Source organism: Emiliania huxleyi (genome assembly GCF_000372725.1).
Source record: "Emiliania huxleyi CCMP1516 chromosome Unknown EMIHUscaffold_157, whole genome shotgun sequence".
Lineage (NCBI taxonomy): Eukaryota > Haptophyta > Isochrysidales > Noelaerhabdaceae > Emiliania > Emiliania huxleyi.
This window is the reverse complement of record NW_005201014.1, coordinates 28570-44769: the sequence shown is the minus strand read 5'-3', so window position 1 is coordinate 44769 and position 16200 is coordinate 28570. Positions and strand designations below refer to the sequence as shown.

Here is a 16200-nt window from a genome sequence, read left to right as displayed (position 1 = left end):
GTTGGCGTTACTGGTCGTCGGCTCGTCGCGAGGGGAGCATCTGCATATCGTGATGCGCCTCCGGATCTGTGGATGGAGCGGTCTTCGCTCTGCCCCTGGCCCAGCTGTGGGCCTGTGGCTAGTGGGTGCTGAAGGACAGTGACCCCTTATACAGAGTGTCACATACTCCGACAGCCATGGAGGTCACCGAATGGAGGGCGAACGGCACGATACGAAAAGGCAGGGCGCACTGTGTGGAACGGGGGCTAGCTCAAGGTTGCCTTAGATTGTCAATGGAGAATGGCCGCGTTCTCGCACCTTTCCTGTACGCGTGGGTGCGTCTCAGAGGACGAATGCGCACCGGATCTTCGAGGACTTCAAAGTCGGCCGCGCCCCACGGCTATCCCGCCGGCTATCGAGCGTCGCAGCGCGACGCGCTTCACCCCTCGACTCCGCGCTGCGAGTCAATCGGGAGACGACGCTCGGCCACCGCCACTCCACCCCCTGACGTGACGCACATGCGCCGAGTGTCCCCCCTTCCCGGGCATTCACACTATGTTGACGATGCCGAAGGAGGAGGAGGATGACGACGTGTCGTCGGTCGACATCGACGGGTCCGAGGACGAGGAGACCAAGGAGGAGGACGAGGAGGCCATGAATGACCTCAGCAACGCCGACATCGTGACCAAGTACCGGTGTGCCGGCGACATCGCGAACAGCGTGCTGACAGCCATCATCGAGGCGATCAAGCCGGGGGTGAAGGCGGTGGAACTGTGCAAGCGGGGCGACGATCTGGTGGAGGAGGCCACCTCCAAGGTGTACAACGTGAAGAAGGGCGGCAAGAAGGTTGAGAAGGGCTCTGCGTTCCCCACATGCATTTCCGTCAACCACTGCTGCGGCCACTACTCGCCGCTCACCTCGGAGGACGACGTGACGCTGGTCGAGGGCGACGTGGTCAAGATCGACCTGGGTGTGCATGTCGACGGCTACATCGGCGTCGTCGCACACACGCACGTCTGCACCGCCGACGCCGCAGCGCCGCCCCGTGCTGTACGAGAAGCGAGTTTGTCGCGCAGGTCAAGTTCACCGTCGCGCTGCTGCCGTCGGGCAACGTGGCGCGCACGACGAGCTCGCCGCCGCCGGTGGCGAACTCGGAGAAGTCGCTGACCGACGAGGCGCTGGTGGCGCTGCTCGCGACGAAGAAGAAGAAGGGCCGGCGGAGGGGAGGGCGGAGACTGTTCCGCCGCGCCGGCCGCATGCACCCTCGGGGGGAAAGGGGGAGGGGGGCGAACCCAGCCTGGCGGCGTCGGCGCGTGAGCGGCGGAGTGGGACGGGCAGCACTCACCCCCTCCCTCGGGGTGGGTGTGCAGTCGTCCCCCTCCGACCTCGCCTCCGCTGCAGCCCAGCCGCGATCGCCAACCTCCCCCTGCGCACCCCACACCCATCCTGTGTTGAGCATTACGTACGTGGGCTGGATCGATAGCGGCCCCGGTTCAGCACAGTAATAACCTTTAAAATGGATGGTAAGGCCGCGAGAGACTGCGCGACGTATCTCCGTGCGACACAGGGGAGCGCCCGAGGCCCTGGGCGCTCCGCCCGCGCCGCTGCGCACACCCCGCTCCCCGGCGCGGGCGCGGGGCGGCTGGCCCCCGGGCGGTGCTCTCTGTCTCTCGTCTCTGACCCGCCAGGAGACCGCACCGGGCCGGCGATGAACCACGCGGCGTGCCCAGCCGAGAGAGGAGGGATGAGAGAGAAAATACGGTCATCACACGCCGTCGACGGCATCGGGATGGCCATGGGCGCAGCACACGAGTTAGCGCTCTGTGACATTACCTCAGCATCACATTTCGTCTTTGCTGGGTTGTTCAGCGCCTATCCCGGAATCTTCCAGACGCCGCGCGATTGCCAGCAGAAATGCTTGCCTCAGCGGCGCCATCGCCGTACCTGTGATGCAGTCAAGTGATGCTAGTGGAGTCGCTCTCCCATTTGTCGACCGTGCATTGCTCTACTACTCTGGCGCTCACTGACGAAGATCAGCACTGCAGCCGTCACTCGTGGATTGCTGCTTTGCCGCCGCAGGCTCCTCTGCAGCAGCAGCAGGCGGAGCACTAACCTCCGCCGTCTCCTTCGGCTCTTCCATGTGTGCGTCGCGAAGTGGAGAATTGGTTGCGTTTTCGGAAAAGAATTTTACTCCTCTCCCGACACGCGGCGTGCCGTCCTCCCATAAATAAATAAATAAAACGGACACCTCTACTAGGAGATGGGTAAAAAGTCCTCCCATCCCTCCCTTGGGTTGTCTGTTTATTTTCTTCTTTAGGCACGGGACTGGCGCGCACTGGCACTAACACAGGTACCCCAGAAAAGAATTTAACAGAAAAGAAAAATGCGCATACAACGGGAAAAGAAACGGAGGCAACGACGGGATGGGCTAGCAGCCAGTGGCAGCAGCGGCGTGACGCGTGTGTCGCTCGACTGCCGCTGGTGGCGCAAAGGACCAAGGTCCCATCTAGAGTCCGTGTTTTCTTTCTTTCTGCGCGCTGGTCTCTGTTCTTCACCTTCCTACATACATACATACATCTGCAGTATACGGCATACAAGGAGAGAGAGAGGTACTGCAGTATACGGCATACAAGGAGAGAGAGAGAGGTACAGAAGAGACGTACAAGGTGAGAGAGTACAAGGTTGTCCGAGAGGAGCCAGAGCGCGCGAGGGCCAGTGCGCGGAGGACGCAGGAGGGCGAGGGCGCGCAGCACGCCCCTCAGACCTCAGCGCGGGCCGGAGTACGGCGGCGCCTGGAAGAAGTCGGGGGCCGGAGCCTTGCCCGCGTCGAGCGGGTCGTGCACCGTCCAGCTGCCGTGCTCCGGCGCGATGTCGTGGACCAGCCAGCAGCCCGCCGCCTCGCCGAGCATCTCGGCTGCCTCCGGATGGGCGTCCGCGTGCTGCCGTGCCAGGTGCCACTTGAACACCACCTCGCCCTCGGCGTCCGGCGCGTCGGGAAAGAAGGGCGACGCGCGAACGTGGACGTAGCACTCGTCGAGGGTTGGGCGGAGCGAGCCAATGATGTGCCAGGATCGCATCTTGAGGAGCGCAGCCTGCGGCCGGCCAGCGATGCCCGTCCACCGTGGCTCCCTGCGAATGGTCCAGCGAAATGCCGGCATGGAGCCCGCAGAACTGCGGTAGGCGCGACAGAGCTGACCATCCGGCGCGATGAGCGCGAACAGCGCCTCGATGTCGTCGTCGCCGCCGCGCTGGAACGCGGCGCACTGCGCCTCGACCACCTGCAGCGGCTCGAGCTCCGGCCTAGGCAGCAGGGCCTTGACTTGAGCTGCGGCTTCGCTCACCGATACGCCGGGCTCCACCGATCTCTCTGCGCACAGGCTTACTGCACGAAGCGGCGCTCCGGCCGCACCTTTACGGCTGCCTCGCACTGCAATGGGAACTGCGGGCTTAAACCACGCGTGCGGCAACGCGAGCACCGCGATCAACGCCATGCTAAGAGCGGGACGGGTTGACTTGGAGCGCTTTCGCGTCGCGTCATCAAGCGCTCGCGGTTTCTTTTCCCGAGTTTGTGAGCACTCGAGCTGGGCTTGCTTATTGATGATGAGTGTGGGTAGCTCTCTATTTTAAGACCAGGTAAACAGCAATAGATCCGGCCCTCACGCGGCCTAATCGATACCTGGCCCTCACGGAATCGGTCCCTCGTTGTACAGCAACTGATCCTTCCGCTGCTGGCGCCTCATCTACACCACCTCCGACAATATCCTGGGCACGACTCGGCCGCGCCCGTTCCGGCCGCGCTACAAGAGGATCTTGCAGTCGATCGATGCCCGTCAGCTCGCGGCGAAGAACGAGGAGTGGGAGAGATAGGGTGCCCACAGGACCCAAAAGAAAATAGCTTTCTGGCTCAAAAAGGGACGCACGCGGCAAATCTGATGTTGGCCAGTTCCAATAGGAGAGAGGCCTCTTCCGTTGGGGGACCGAGTGACTTCCGCCCGCGTGTTTTTATGTTGACATGCGCGGGGCCCATCGGGGTGCACGCGTGCAGGCTGAACAACGGGCTCGCGCTCGCCTCTCAGAAGGTTCAGACGCCAGACAATCTGGAGATGGACGAGATGGATGAGGAGGAAAGAACCCGCCACCTCCGCAGGCTCCGCAAGCGGGGAGTGGACTCCAATTTTCCGGCCCCACCGCCTCTGGAGTTTTCCCGGCGTTGCAACGGCACGTGCCGAAAGGACCGGACCGTCCCCATCATGCCTGGGGAACCAGGCCGCGGCCGAATGCACGTCTTCCCCAGTCTGCCGCCACGGCGCATTGCTGGCTGCCTCGAGGGCCCGGAGCTCGAGGCCGCACGGGCGGAATGGCATGCTCTGGACAAGACCGACGAGCGGGAGGCGATGCGCCGCGCCCGCAACCTTGCAATGAGTCGCTCAGCGCCGCATCGCAAGGATGACTCCGCACGCCGAGCCGAGGCGCGGCGCAAGAGCACGAGCCAGCAGCGGAGCCATCGCGTGGCAGATCGGGCCCGATGGCGCCTCCGCAGCGACGACATTGCAGACAAGAGAGCGCACCGCCATTGGAGGGCTGTCGTAATGCGGAGCGGAATAGGCCGCGCGTTCGACCTGACAGAGCGGGGTGCACCGACGCGGCAAGACCCCTTGGGCACCGAGTCGACGCGGCTGGAGAAGATTCGCCTCTACAACAACGCGTGTCTCCTCGAGGAGAGAATGGACGAGTTTTTCGCTGCCTGGGACCGCGAGGGCGAGGCCATCAGTTTGGAGCACGGCTCGGACCGAGCCCTCTCGCTCGTTGCCAAACGCGTTGTCACGGCTGCAAGGAGCGAGGAGGCAGCAGATCGGAGAGCCGCAAAGGCGCGTGACGAGGCGGCGCGCAGCGCATGTGGCCCGCGGCCGAGCCAGCAGTACGGCGAGAGTGAATCCGCCTTCAGGGCTCGGCAGCGTGCCTACAACGCGAGGCGCAGATTTGATGTCGTTACGGAGGACCAGTGCCAAGGCGAGGCGACGAGCGGGAGCACGAGCAGGCGCTGCCGGCTGCGTGGTCATATGGTCTATGCTCAGGCGGCGCCGCTACGCTGCGGCGGGCGGTACTGCGCACACCACGAGCCCGATCCCGCTCTCTCCGGGGTCACACGCTGCGCTGGTCTCTGCCCGGGCGGCGTTCCGTGCAAGCTGACCAGCGCGTGCAGCTTCCCGCTGGCACGGCCTCTGCGCGAGGGCGGCCTCTACTGCACCCGCCACATGTGGCAGGACTGGACGCCGCCCGCGGAGTGCGTCGGCGCTGTTGGCGGGTGCGCCGCGGCGGTCGATGCGGACTTCGACGCGAGCGTCGCCGAGTCGCTCGGCCTCGGGTACTGCAGCGCGTGCGAGAGCTCCTGGCGCGCTCTCGGCGGCTGGTGCTCGGCGGAGGACCGTCGGAGATGGTTTCACGAGCGCGACATGGTCGTGCTGGTGCGCTGCTCGGCATTGAACGCGGACGGCAGCCCCTGCCGTGTGACGAGCATGCAGGCGCATGCAGGCGCGGAGCCTCTCCGCCGCGGCGCCGACTGCTGCACCGTGCATGGCGGCGAGCTTCTGGTGGACCGATCGCATCCCGCTCCTCCTGTCAACTTTGTGGCGGGGCAGGTGGAGGCGCGCCGCATCGTTCTGGATCGAGGCCGCAACGCGGGGGGAGGCGCCGGCCTCAACTACGGCGTGTTTGCGCAGGCGTTTGACCGTACGTGACTTAATTTTTGTATGACCAAGGGCGCAGATAGAAAGAAAGAAACCGGACACGCCACACACCGTGGGCCTCTCTCCCAGACAGGTGCTTTTACACGAGAGACAGATGCGCCGCGCCCGCAACCTTGCACTGAGTCGCTCAGCGCCGCATCGCAAGGGTGACTCCGCACGCCGAGCCAAGGCGCGGCGCGAGAAGAGAGACAGAGAGAGAGCTTTTAGCAATAACATTTAAAATCTTGCCGCACACGCCCCCTCGCCCGACGGCGACGGGCGACGCGGCGCGCCACCCCCGCCCGGCGCCACCCCCGCCCGGTAGGTGTAGATGAACCCCCGCCCGACCTCGCGTCTACTTGGGTTTGTCCGCGACACATCGCGGGAAGATACAGGCCCTTTTCTCGCGGCGGCACGGGGTGCCCATCCAATATCACCCCCCCGTCGGGGCGTGAATCCAAGCCGAGACTTCCCTCGTACCCTTCCGCTGTACCCTTCCAGCGGCCGCTGTACCCTTCCAGCGGCCGCTGTACCCTTCCAGCGACCAAACATGGTCGACCAGCTCACTGGCTACTACCTGTTCTACTCGTCGTGCCAGCTCTTCTACGTGCTTGTGTACGCGGACGCCTTCGCTGCCGCAAACTTCTGCCTCTCGGTCGCCGCCTGCGTCATACCGTCCGACCTTCGGTGGTCGCTGGCAGCGCATTGTGGTTATGTGGCCCGCGCGGCATGGCTGATGCCCTACCTATTCAACAGCAACATCTGGCAAATGATATGCGACACGGGCTTCGTGCTGGTCACCCTCACGTTTGCCGCACGCCGCGGGTTAAGTGGCACGTCGACTCGGCCGATCGCGACGCCCTCCTCCGTGAAGCTGCCGCCGTGGTGTCGAACGCGATCGTGTGGTTCTACCTTGGCGCGGGCGTGTGGAAGATCAACTGGGGATTCCTCGACACGCAGGGCTCCTGTGCGCCAATCTACATCCTCCAGCTCTTGGACTACTACCTTCTCCCCACCGGCACGATGCCGCCAGTGTGGCTCACCCGCCTGCTTGGCGTGACTGCACCGGCTGTCGTGATTGCCGTCGAGACGTGTTTGGGCGTGCTCCTCCACCTACCTGGCGTCTGGCGCCTCCTCGGCGTCGCGCTCGGCATCCTCCTTCACGCGCTCATCGCGCTCACGCCCGGCCCAAACAACGCGGGCGGTTTCGGCGTGATGCTCCTCGCCCGGTACTGCTTCTTCGTGCCCGCCGCCGCCGCCGCCGCGCTCACCGAGCTGCGACTCCTGCGCGGCCCGCTTTTCGCCCTCGCACTAGCCATCGTCGTCTCCAGCTCACTGCCTGCGCTTCTCCGCGGCGCCGACCACGTCTTCTTTGTCGACTGGTCGCTGCCGGTCTACACGGCCCAGGCACTAGTTCTCGGTCGCGCGTTGGCAATCGGCTGCCGCTGTCGCGTGGCGGCTGAGAATACGGCGGTGGCGCGAGGGGCGCGAACGAACAGCACTGGCTCGCCGCACGCGGCACGCGCCGACTCTAGCCGCCGCTCGTCGTCGTCAGCGCCGCGAGCCGCGCCGCGAGCCGCGCTGCAGGCCACGCCGCCGCCGCAACTTGCCGGCGGCGCCCAGAAAGCACTTCGCTGCGGCTTCGCCGCGTGGATGGTCTGGTATACGTTCGGCTTGCCCATCCTCGGGCTGCAGGACATGGGCAACGTGCATATGTTCGCGTCGCTGCGGCTGCACGGCGGGTCCAACCACCTCTTTTTGCCGACGGGCCTGCTGCAGGAGTGGCTGGTCAATGACGAGCCGTCCTCGCCGTGGTCAGGCGGCGTCGTGCGCGTCGAGTCCGCCACGTCGCCGACCATGCGCAACCTCTACCCAGCCGAGGTGACGCACATCCTCTCGCCGCGCACGCGTGAGCTGCTGCGCACGATTGGGCACACCGGGCGTCGACCGCCTTCTTGGATCGGCCAAACAATAACAATACACGGCACTGTGATGATGCTGTGATTAGGCGCCAGTGGTTCCCGCTCAAGACTCGCATCTTCGGCCCCGCACCGCACCCCGAGGAGCTCGTTGGTCCCCGCCTTCCGTACACCATCCCCGCGCTCGAGCTGCGCCGGCTGCTCAAGGAGGCGCGCGCTCGCCGCGAGGTGAACTACGAGCTGAGCTACACGCACCTGCCGAGGTGGTGGCGCAAGATGCCTGCCGGGCGCCTCGACGTCAATAGCTCTCGCGCGCACCACAGCGATTCTACCGTCGCCTTCTCCGTCGATGGGCGGGGGGTTGAGACCTGCACGTCCGGCCCGACGGGCGGGTGGATGCTCATGGGACGCTCTTCCACGCCCTGCGGCCCAAGGGAGCTGCCGAATCTGCCCCCGCCGGGCCTCTGGCCGCTTAAGTTCCTGCTTTTCTACCCCGTGCCGCTGCTACCAGCGGAGGCCGGCCCCTCGGCGGAGATGCCCTGCGTGGACCCGTAGCGTGTACAGAAAACGGTCGAACTCTGACGAATGACGTACGTATGTAAAGAGTGAATGCAGAAGATGGGATAGGGGAGGGATAAAGGTAAGTCGACATTGTGGTGTCGCTATCGCGGGACCCTGCGAGCTGCGTGGGGCAGGCGTGTGGGGTTCCAGCTGCCGCGCATATGCACACACACGATCTTGCATGCGGGAGGGATCTTCAATCCACATCCTGAGACACCATCAGTCACTGCCTGGATCAACAACATGCATTCTATCTCCATCATCAGTCACATCGCAGCGCGATGTCCTGTCACAAACCAGCGGCACACCACGACGAGCAAATGCCGGACGATGGTTCAGAGGTCAAGCGAGAACACTCCGCATTCGACCGACGCGGGCGTCACCGCCTCCCACGGGCGCCAGTCGAGCCCTCTTCCCCAGGCGCAAAGCTCCTTCTCGACCCGGAGCTCGTGCTGCACTGTCTCGAGCAGCTCCGAGGTGACGGTCGAGCCGCGTTGGCGGGAGCGGCGGTTGCCGAGAGGTGCCTTCTTAGCCACTGTTTCAATAGAGCGGCGTTCGCTGAGTGGGGACCGGCGGGGCCCCAGTGGAGATACCATGGTTGGTTGAGATGCCGTGACCCCGGACCGATGTTGAGTACCCAGCATACTGGGCAGAGGCGCCGATGAGGACGGCAGCGGCTATGGCCATGAACGCAATCCAGTAGCCTGGCTTGCGCGAACCCGGGAGGCTCAGGCTCGGCAGGCCGGCGCCCAGCTTGTTCTGGACGTTATGGGCCGCGTTCTCGATGTCGCCCACAGCGCCGCCGGTGATGTCGTTGGCGACGTCCTTTGATTCGTCGACAACGTCGCTCACGGCATTGATGACGTCGTCGACGATGCCGCGCGCCTGCGGCTCCTCGGTTGACACAGGCTCCTCGGTGGCAGCCATCATCCTTCCTCCTCAGTTCCTACTTCCGGCCTTGTCGGGATGCCAACCACCTTCTTTGGCCCCATTTTTTTACTTTACCATTCTCAACACACACACATCGATTGGGAGAGAGAGATTTTCAGTGTACGTACGTACTTATAGCTCTCTCTCTCTCAGTGTATGTAGCTCTTACGTACATTCCCGTAGGAGACTCTGCTGACAGGGTTTGCGATGAGGAGCGACCCGAACACCAATGACCTCTTGCGTGATGGCGCGACGATCGGGGCATGCCTCGACCCCAACCAGGTTGTCCGGCCCCGCCCCGACGGCTGCTTCTCCTTTGGCGCCGTCTCCGACGCTGACGTGCAACACTTCCTTGCCGCTTCCCGCATGCGCCCTCTTGGCGCCTTTTGGGCCACGCGTGTCGTCGCCGCCAGCCTCCTCCACGCGGCTGGGGCTGACGACCTTGACCCCATCGTCGTCGAGAAGGACGGTGACAGCGTCACGGTTCGCATGCGTTTTACTCTCGTCGGCCTCGATGCTGTCCCAGGGTCTGCTGTCTGGAAGGGGGCGCCGCTTGAGACTTACGCCACCGGAAACAATTAGGTCCAGACCCCACCGTCCTCGGCGGCTATGCTGTCTACCTTCTCGAGGAAAAGTCCGTTGTTGTGACCTGCGACATCCGAGTCGATGAGTTTGCCTACCCTCTGGCGCCGCAGCCGCCCGAGGACATTTACCGGCGCTTCCTCACTCGCTCTGCACGGGACCGGGCCGGGAGCGCCACCCTCGCGACGCGTGGTGTTCCTCCGCCCCGGGGTGCCAAGTTTGTCATCTACCTCTTCTCCGGTCCATATGATCGACCTGATGGCGTTGCAGCGCACCTCGCCCACTACGGCATCCCCTGCGCCTGTTTTGACCACGCGGAGGACCCGAGGCACGACATCTTCCTCGACGAGTTCCTCGAGACCGAGATCCTCGCCCCCATTGCTGCCGGGAGCGTTGTCGCCCTCATCACCTCCCCCAAGTGCGCTTACTACTCCATATCCAGGTGGTACAGCCGCGACTCCGGGGATGACCTGCCGCCGCCGCTCTTCTCCCTCCGGCACCCTGACGGCATCCCTGAGAGCGAGTTGCCTCCTGCTCATGTCGGCGAGCAACGGCGGGCCAACGCCGAGCGTGCGCGCGTCCTCGAGATCCTTGAGCTGTGCATCGCGCACAACGTTAGCCTGCGTCTTCAAAAAAATGAACTCTTCGGCACGGGACGCGGCACAAACGTCACAGTATGTGTTACGTGTGAGTGAGTATTCTTGATACTTGATACGAAACCACGACGACACACACCAGTCGACTCGTATCGGTTGCCTCCATGAACGGCGGAGCTATTCTCGCGCCCACACCACACCTGGCTCCAACGTGGACACGCCCATAGCTGGGGACACTACTAGGTCACGCATGGCATCAGAAGTTTTATCTCTGGGCCCCGAAAGGCATCTCTAGCACACACACACACACACACACACACACACAGTATGTGTTACGTCGGTTGCCGTGAACGATGCTGTTGGTCGCCCGGGCCCCCAATCGGCAGAAGACGTCACACGTCGCCATCATTGTATGTATGCGTGTTCGCAGCCCGTGCGCCGCTTCAGTGATGGTGCTCCTCCTACCAAGCGTCGCCGCCACTCCCGAGGATGGAAATGTCTCCGCTCCGGCCGACTGCTGGTGGCGCGAGGCGCACGACTGCTGCGACCGCACCGGCACCGAGCTGCTGCCGCCGTCCGAGGTGGAGCGAGCGTACAATGAGTTTGTGCGCGAGGTTGGCGGCGCGGGTAAGGACAGCCTGTCTCGCACAATGCCGCCGCAGCTGCTCAGGTATCTCGAAAAAGTCCACTCGCACAAGAATGCGGGCGCCGCGTCGCTGCACGAGATGTACGCGCTGGCCGCCGCGATGCTGTGGGTGGCGCGCTGGCACGGCCCGTCGATCCGCAGCGTCGAGACGGGCTTTGCTCAGGGGCACTCAGCCCTCGCGATCGTGGCGGCGGCGCACGGCGGCGGCCACGCGATCAACCACACGGCGATCGACCCGTACCAGTTCAGCCGATGGGGCGGCAACGGGCGCGAGGTGATGGCGGCCTTTGATCAGAAGTGGCCCGACCCGCGCCGCCGCTTCCGCCACCTCGCGACCCCCGCGGCGGCCGGCCTGGCGGCCATGCAGAGCGGTGGCGCGTGCGTGCAGCTCGCGTTCATGGACGACGGCCACAAGTTTGACGACAACGTGGTGGAGCTGCACATGCTCGGGCTGATGATGCCGGTGCTCGGCGTCCTCGTCATCGACGACACGCCGATGCCCTCCGTCGCGGCGGTGGGCTCCTTCATCGAGCGCAACCTGCCCTTTCGGCGCGCCGTCGTCAACGAGCGCTTCGTCGCGTACGTCAAGGTGGGCCGCGACACGAGAAAGTGGGACCACTACGTGCCATTCAAGGGCGACTTCAAGCGCGCGCACCCGACCAAGGGGCGCGGTATGCAGTTCATGAAGAACGTGAGCGGGTCGTGGGCGCAGACGTAGATGAGCGCCAGAAGGGTGGTCCATGACTACTCTGAGCAGGGCTGTGCTTTGGTGGGGCTGTGTTTGAGCATGTGTGAAGCGGGAGTGCGTGCCGGCGGCGTCTGTGATCTCGTGTAATGTGCGCGTGAGGGCCCGTATGTGGGTTAGTTATGAGCCCGTGTGAGCTTTCAGACCCGAGACAAGTGCGGTTCGGGACAGCTCAGGCTTGCTACTGATGGGCCTGGGACAGGAGAGCGACAGAGAAGGCGAGGTGGTGAGCTGAGAGGCTGGAGAGTCCGCGCGTGACCTTGTCGCGATGCAAGTGCGCAAAAAGCGTTGTTTGCGGCTATTGCTCAAAACTGTGGGAGAGGGGGCGCACTGCGCTCCGCCCGATCCCAGGCGGCCGAGGAAGCCGACTCCGCCGAACCCAGGACGCCAGCCAAGCCGGCAGACGAAAGTCTGCAACCCGCCCCCAACACAAACCGCACACACACATGACCACGAGCCCCGACAGAGGTGACCACCCACCCCCAGGCAAGTAGAGCACTTGTCTAGCTCGGAGAGAGCAGGGGTATGGGGCGGGAGCCAGGGGACAGCACAATGCCGACTTCACATGGAAGGAAGGCGATCCGACACTTCAAGGCGAACTCCCCCTCCTTCACTTCCAGGCCCCGGCCTTCCATTGTCTTAGGACTCCTAACACGCATGCGTGGGATTCTAGCGTGGGATGCCCAAAGGGGTACGGGGGAGGGGGGGGAGAGTAGTCTCGTTCTTTCGCCAAAACGCAAAAAAAAAGGTTGCATGCCGCTGACTTTGATGATCCCAACACAGCACCCATGAATTGTATTGTCCCGCCATCCATGCGCATCGACCGCCTCTCCACCGGCCAAGCACTCACCCAGAATGGGTGCGGCATGCAGATGGCCACGGCCTCGCCGCTGGCGGGCGCGTGGATCGACGCGTACGATGGTCATCACCCGATCGTCGACGTCGGCTGTGCGTACGGCCTCGCGGTGAAAGAGGCGGCGGTGCGCCTCCAAAGCTTTTGCCCGGATTTGTCCCAACTACCCTCACGATGAGCGACGCCGCCGTCATGCCATCGATACTGAGCAAATAGGACATGGGACACACACAAGTGCACACCCACACACCCACAGCGCGCGGCTGCCCACCTTTGCACAGCCGCCTCCCGGCCCTTGCTGCAGGCGCGCAGCGTGCCGGTTTTGGCCATCGACTGCTGCGAGGAGCACCTAGAGGCGGTGCGGCACACCTGCGCTGGCCTTCCCTCATTTGAAGGCGCGCGCTTTGGGAGATTGCCTGATGACCTGTCGCTGCCTGCGGCGTCCGCTTCCTCGTTCTGGTCGCGGAGGTCCTCCACTTCTTGAACGGCCCACAGTGCGACCGCGCGCTCGCGGCCCTCCACGCCACGCTCGTGCCGGGCGGCCTCCTCTTCGTCACAGCGCAGTCCGTGGAGGGGTTTCTCAAGGTGGTCTTTCCCGACGGCAATGCTGAGGCGCGGCGGGTCCGCGACGGCGTCGCCAAGCGTGCTGCCGCTGGAGAGCGCTGGCCCGGCACATACGTGATGGAGTCGGAGGACGTTGATCTCGAGCAGATCTACTCGGGCGTACTCCGGGAGAGCGTTGGCGCGCATCTGCCGCCCGAAGCGCTGCGCGCGGCGACGCCGAAGTACGAAGTGGTGCACACGGCGCAGCACCTGAGGGCGGGGGCGGAGCGCGCCGGGCTGATTGTGGTCTCGGCGGTGGAGACGAGCCACCCCGGCTACCCCGATGGGGCGGACGTCGTGCAGCTCGTGGCGAGGAGGCCTCTCTGACCTACTCTCTACCTACTCTCTGACCCAAAGGGATATCCCCCAAAAAAATTGTGTTTTGATCTTTCTCGCGCCACCGCCCACCCATCTCGAGCTTCGTACGGCTGTCGTCAGAGAGCAGATGCCAGAGATCATCTCGGAGTGGCAGATCCGACCCGGCAAGAGCGCAAGACCTCGAGGGACTGGTTCTGCACGCGCGCGCGCGCGCGCGCGGCGCGAGGCCCAGCCCACAGCCACGATCGTTCACAAGAGAACGCACCCCAGAGTACGAGAGACCCTTCCCCATGGCTGCCACGGCGCCAGCTGTCCTTGCGCGCGGGCTAGGCCGCCTCCCGCGCCCTGGCCCTCGCAGCGGCACCTGACGCGCGCCTCGCCTTGGCTGCGGCGAGCGCCGTCTCTGCCGCCGCCGCTGCTGCCTCGGCCGCCGCTACTGCCGCCTCCTCCGCCTCCTCCTCCGCTGCGGCAGCCTCCTCCTCCTCCTTTGCCGCTGCCACAGCCGCCGCCTCCGCCTCAGCCTGCCGGCGCGCCTCCGCTGCCGCCTCCGCTGCCGCCTCCGCTGCCGCTTCCGCTGCCGCTTCCGCTGCCGCTTCCGCTGCCGCCTCCGCCGTCTCCTCGTCGCCCTCCTCCTCGCTCGCCTCGTCCGCCGCCTCTCCCAGCGCCTCCGCCAGCCCCTCGACCGACGTCTCCGGCGTGATGTTAAACCGGATCCTCTCCTCGGTGAGCGTCTCGAGAAGCAGGAGAAGCCTCGCCTCCTCGGCCTTCTTCGCCGCCTCGGCTGCGTCTGCCTCCGACGGCGCCTCGGCACCCTCCTCGGGCTCCTGCGACGGCCCAGCCCCGCCCGCCCCGCCGCCCGTCTTCTTCTTCTTCTTGCCCTTCTTGCCCTTGGCGCGCTTCTCCGCCTCGACCTCCGCCAGCAGCTCCTCCGCGTGCCGCGCCGCCTCCTTCTCCTCCGCCGCCCTCTGCGCCTCCCTCTCCGCCGCTCCCGCGGCCCACGCCGCCTCTGCCGCCGCCTTCTCCGCCGCCTTCTCCGCCGCCGCATGCTCCTCGAGGGCGCGCACGCACTCGGCGTGGCCCTTCTCCTTGGCCCACTGCAGCGCGGTGTTGCCGTGAGCGCGCAGCGTCGCATCTGCGCCCGCCCGCAGCAAGCAGCGAAGGGCGGCGGGGTGGTCTTGGAAAGCGGCGATCATCAGCGCGGTGTCGCCGGCGATGGTCTGCTGGTCGATCGCCGCGCCGTGCCGGGTCAGCGAGTCGACCACTTTCTCGTGTCCTGCGCCGGCGGCCTGCATCAGCGCGGTGTTGCCGAGAGCAGTTTGGTGGTTGATCTCCGCGCCGTGCCGCAACGCCAACTCGACCAGCTTCTCGAAGCCATTCACGGCGGCGAGATTCAGCGCGGTTGCGCCTTTGATGTTCTGCAACGAGACATCCGCACCGCGCTGGAGCAGCGCCTCGGCCAGCCCCTCGCGGCCATCGGCCATTGCGACCATCAGCAGCGTCATGCCGCTCACAGGGCCGTCCGAAAAGACGTACTCGAACCTCGCGTTGACCCGCCCGCCGCCGTCGAGCCACGCCAGCACCGCCTCGTCATCGCCTCGCGCAGCCGCTAGCACGACCTCCACTGGCACCGCCCCGCCGCTCGGCTTGGCCTCCGCGCCTCCCTCGCCGCTCGAAGCAGAGGCCGCGGCACTCGCACGCGCCTGCGCCGCCTGCTTCGACCGACGGCGCCTTGCTCCGGGCCGCCGTCACCTCCCCGAGATACGTCCTGAAGGCTTCGACGCACTCGGCGTGGCCCTCCTCCTTGGCAAGCTGCAGCGCCGTCTTGCCGTACGCATCGCGCAACGTCATGTCTGCGCCAGCCCGCAGCAGGCGGACCACCACGGCGGGATAATTGCCGAGGGCGGCGAGCGAGCATCAACGCGGTGCCGCCGTTGTTGGCCCGCAGGTTGATCTCTGCGCCGTGCTGAAGCAGCAAGTCGGCCATCCGCGCATGGCCGTTGGCGGCGGCCATCATCAGCGCGGTGATGCCTGCGCTGTCCTGCAGGTTGATCTCTGCGCCGTGCTGAAGCAGCAAGTCGGCCATCCGCGCATGGCCGTTGGCGGCGGCCATCATCAGCGCGGTGATGCCTGCGCTGTCCTGCAGGTTGATCTCTGCGCCGTGCCGCAGCAGCATCTTGGCCACCTCCTCGTGGCCGTTGGCGGCGGCGAGCAACAGCGCCGTACAGTCTTTGCTGTCTCGCGCGTCCACTTCCGCGCCGCGCTTCAGCAGCAGTTCAACCAGCTGCTTGTGACCGTGGGCGGCAGCGATCAGCATGAGCGTCCACCCACTCACATCGCGATTCACGCACGTCGCGTCAACCCGCCCATCCCCGGCGAGCCACGTCTGCACCACGCCGACCTTGCCGTTCTCCGCCGCCGCTTCGATTCTTTTCGGCAGCGCGAGCGGCGCAGCAGTAGCCGCCGCTGAAGCGTGCCCGCGCCGGGAGGCGGCTGAGCCAGCCTTCGTCCGTCCGGGCATACAACAGGGCGGGGTTCCGGTTGCTGTTGCTGAGCGCCGCGCACGCTTCGGAAAAAAGAATTTTGGCGCCCCCCTTGGGGTGTCCGTTTTCTTTCTTTCTTTACTGGGACAGGACTGGCGCGTATAAAAAAGAATTTTCGGCCCCAGTTTCCCGTGCCGTCCTCCCATCCCTCCCTTGGGCTGTCTGTTCTTTTCCTTGCCTCCATCGCCCGTATTGCAAAACC

General features: G+C 65.1%; 5 protein-coding genes across 5 annotated transcripts; 4 read left to right on the top strand and 1 right to left on the bottom strand.

Annotated features, from left to right (window-relative positions):
• Positions 1–534: 534 nt before the first annotated feature.
• Positions 535–2091, top strand: EMIHUDRAFT_111758 (hypothetical protein; the record flags this gene model as incomplete). The annotated part of the gene is made up of 2 exons (XM_005785850.1): positions 535–1029; positions 2059–2091. The coding sequence occupies 2 exons, from the start codon at positions 535–537 to the stop codon at positions 2089–2091; spliced, it is 528 nt and encodes a 175-aa protein (XP_005785907.1).
• A 446-nt stretch (positions 2092–2537) lies between these two features.
• EMIHUDRAFT_363911 (hypothetical protein) lies at positions 2538–3496 on the bottom strand. Its single transcript, XM_005785849.1, has one exon. It carries the CDS (start codon positions 3468–3470, stop codon positions 2745–2747), a length of 726 nt encoding a protein of 241 aa, XP_005785906.1. The 5' UTR covers positions 3471–3496; the 3' UTR covers positions 2538–2744.
• A 487-nt stretch (positions 3497–3983) lies between these two features.
• EMIHUDRAFT_111756 (hypothetical protein) lies at positions 3984–5717 on the top strand (the record flags this gene model as incomplete). The annotated part of the gene is made up of 1 exon (XM_005785848.1): positions 3984–5717. The coding sequence occupies one exon, from the start codon at positions 3984–3986 to the stop codon at positions 5715–5717; it is 1734 nt and encodes a 577-aa protein (XP_005785905.1).
• A 1130-nt stretch (positions 5718–6847) lies between these two features.
• Positions 6848–9141, top strand: EMIHUDRAFT_441556 (hypothetical protein). The gene is made up of 2 exons (XM_005785847.1): positions 6848–7636; positions 7714–9141. Exons 1-2 carry the CDS (start codon positions 6921–6923, stop codon positions 8177–8179), a joined length of 1182 nt encoding a protein of 393 aa, XP_005785904.1. The 5' UTR covers positions 6848–6920; the 3' UTR covers positions 8180–9141.
• Positions 9142–12496: 3355 nt separating this feature from the next.
• On the top strand, positions 12497–13467 carry EMIHUDRAFT_229589 (hypothetical protein; the record flags this gene model as incomplete). Its single annotated transcript, XM_005785846.1, has 3 exons — positions 12497–12664; positions 12842–12895; positions 13006–13467. The coding sequence occupies 3 exons, from the start codon at positions 12497–12499 to the stop codon at positions 13465–13467; spliced, it is 684 nt and encodes a 227-aa protein (XP_005785903.1).
• Positions 13468–16200: the final 2733 nt, after the last annotated feature.